Below are 1,913 nucleotides of genomic sequence, written 5' to 3'. Positions count from 1 at the left end.
GTGAGATCTCGGAGCCGCTGGATCTCTGCGGTGTCGCTCATCTGCGAGTACAGCGGTGAGGACAGATCCTTCTTCACGGCCTCTTTATACTTCAGCTGAAGGAAACACACCTGCGGTCAGTGTGATGCTCATGAGTGCGTGTGAATCTGCTGTCAGTGCCGTACATACCTCACTGCACAGCTCTCCAGCGTGTTTGGCGTGTTCCGTGTTCTGAGTCTCGGGCAGACAGGCATAAAGAGATGCATCTGTTTTGTTCTTCTCTTTATATTTAACCTACATACACAGTCATGTGTAAATACACACGCTTCCTCATCACACATGCTGAGCTCCTGTCATTCACAAACTGTGTCTGTCCGTGATGCGACACACATACGTGACTCTGCAGCTCGTAGGCGTCTTTAGCATGTTCGGTCTGGAGCGTCTGCGGCATCAGGCTGTACAGATTGCTCTCCGCTTCCTTCTTACCCTCCTGCTTGTACTGAAGCTGAAAATAGAAGCTGCTTTACACCCAAAGAAACAGAATGAACTTATATAGACTCTAAAGTGTACTTTAGTAATATCAGTAATAGTGTGGCATCAGTGCAGTACACGCGTGTTACCTCACTCTGGACGTCGCTCATGTGTTTGGCGAACTCTGTGTCTGCGGTCTGCGGCAGGAGTGAATACAGACTGAGCTGATCATTCTTCTGCTTATATCTGACCTGAGAACAGCAGCAGGAGCACACAATAATCAGTATTTAAACATGAGCCAGATGTAAATGAGAACTGATTCATTCAAACGCTCCATTAAAGGCCATATTTGTCACCTTAAATTGATTTTCAGGGGCAGTTTTACACTTATAAGGGCAACTGACCAACCTTGCAAAAAGTATACATCATCTTCAATGTCAAATTATTACATTTAATCAGTACATACAATTACACGCTATAGGCTGTTACCGATCACATGAGATCAGCATCAGCCGGATTCATCCAGAAATCAAACAGCTGTTTTACTCGCACACACATGACAGTTCTGCTGGGTTTGTTTGGAATGGTTTTCATTTGTGAAATAGAGCAAAAACAGACTTCAGGGAAAGCAGCACTCTTACTCGTGTGAACTACGTGATATGATATAAATATAAAACAAAAAAATCATAGAGGGAAATTTTCTGCATCCATTATCTTGAATTTGGGGGCTTTTAAAAATTAATTTCAGTTGGATTTTTTCTCTAAACCCTCGTTAATCTCTGAGCCTGATTCATATTCTGTAAAACACTGATGAACATCAGCCGTCACTGCTGTCTGTACTGCGATCAGCTGACGACACACATCAGTTTTAAGGAGTAAAAACAGCACAAACAGAACCCACGGCTCACATCTAGTGCCCTATATAGTGAAGATGTGCTCACGTCGCTCTGTGCGTCTGCGATCTCTCTGGCCGTCTGCGTCTGCAGCGTCTCTGGCAGTCGAGAGAATAATGGACTGGACAAACTCAGTCTGCCGTCCTCTCTGTACTTCACCTGAACATATAAAACATGACGACCTCGAGCTCTTCTGCTGTGAGACTGTGAGTTTGTAACGTGCAGAAATCACACAGTGTTTGAACACGAGGCCGCTGTACCTCACTGATGATGTCGGTGGCGTGTTTAGCGTGTTGCGTGTCCAGCGTCTCTGGCAGTGTGGCGTACAGCGAGTCGCTCACCCGCTGCTTCCCAGACGCCTTATATTTCACCTGAATGAAACACACAGACACACCGCTGATGAGAGACACATCAAACACTGAAACACAACACGCTTGATCAGGAACGCTCTGAAGAGTCTCACGAGAAACTCCCAGATGAACTGGCGACCCTGACCAATGTTTGGTCTCATAATAAGCAAACGCAGGTGTTTCAGTCAGAGATTCCCAAATGTTTTTCATCAACCGAACC

The 1,913-nt window shown here is 45.4% G+C and overlaps 1 protein-coding gene across 1 annotated transcript in view; it reads right to left on the bottom strand.

Moving 5' to 3' along the window:
• Positions 1–1,913, bottom strand: part of LOC107578063 (nebulette) — a 5,559-nt gene that overhangs the window by 1,749 nt on the left and 1,897 nt on the right. Inside the window, exons 2-7 of the mRNA XM_016264058.1 lie at positions 1,604–1,714; positions 1,392–1,502; positions 600–701; positions 374–484; positions 169–273; positions 16–95 (exon numbers count right to left, since the gene is read on the bottom strand). Of these exons, the coding sequence (XP_016119544.1) occupies positions 16–95; positions 169–273; positions 374–484; positions 600–701; positions 1,392–1,502; positions 1,604–1,714 (620 nt within the window). The remainder of the gene's footprint in view (positions 1–15; positions 96–168; positions 274–373; positions 485–599; positions 702–1,391; positions 1,503–1,603; positions 1,715–1,913) is intronic.

This window comes from Sinocyclocheilus grahami, unplaced genomic scaffold (assembly GCF_001515645.1).
Source record: "Sinocyclocheilus grahami isolate Dianchi unplaced genomic scaffold, SAMN03320097.WGS_v1.1 scaffold8605.1, whole genome shotgun sequence".
Classification (NCBI taxonomy): Eukaryota; Metazoa; Chordata; class Actinopteri; order Cypriniformes; family Cyprinidae; genus Sinocyclocheilus; species Sinocyclocheilus grahami.
Note: the sequence above shows the minus strand (reverse complement) of the source record. Positions and strands in the feature narration are given on the sequence as shown.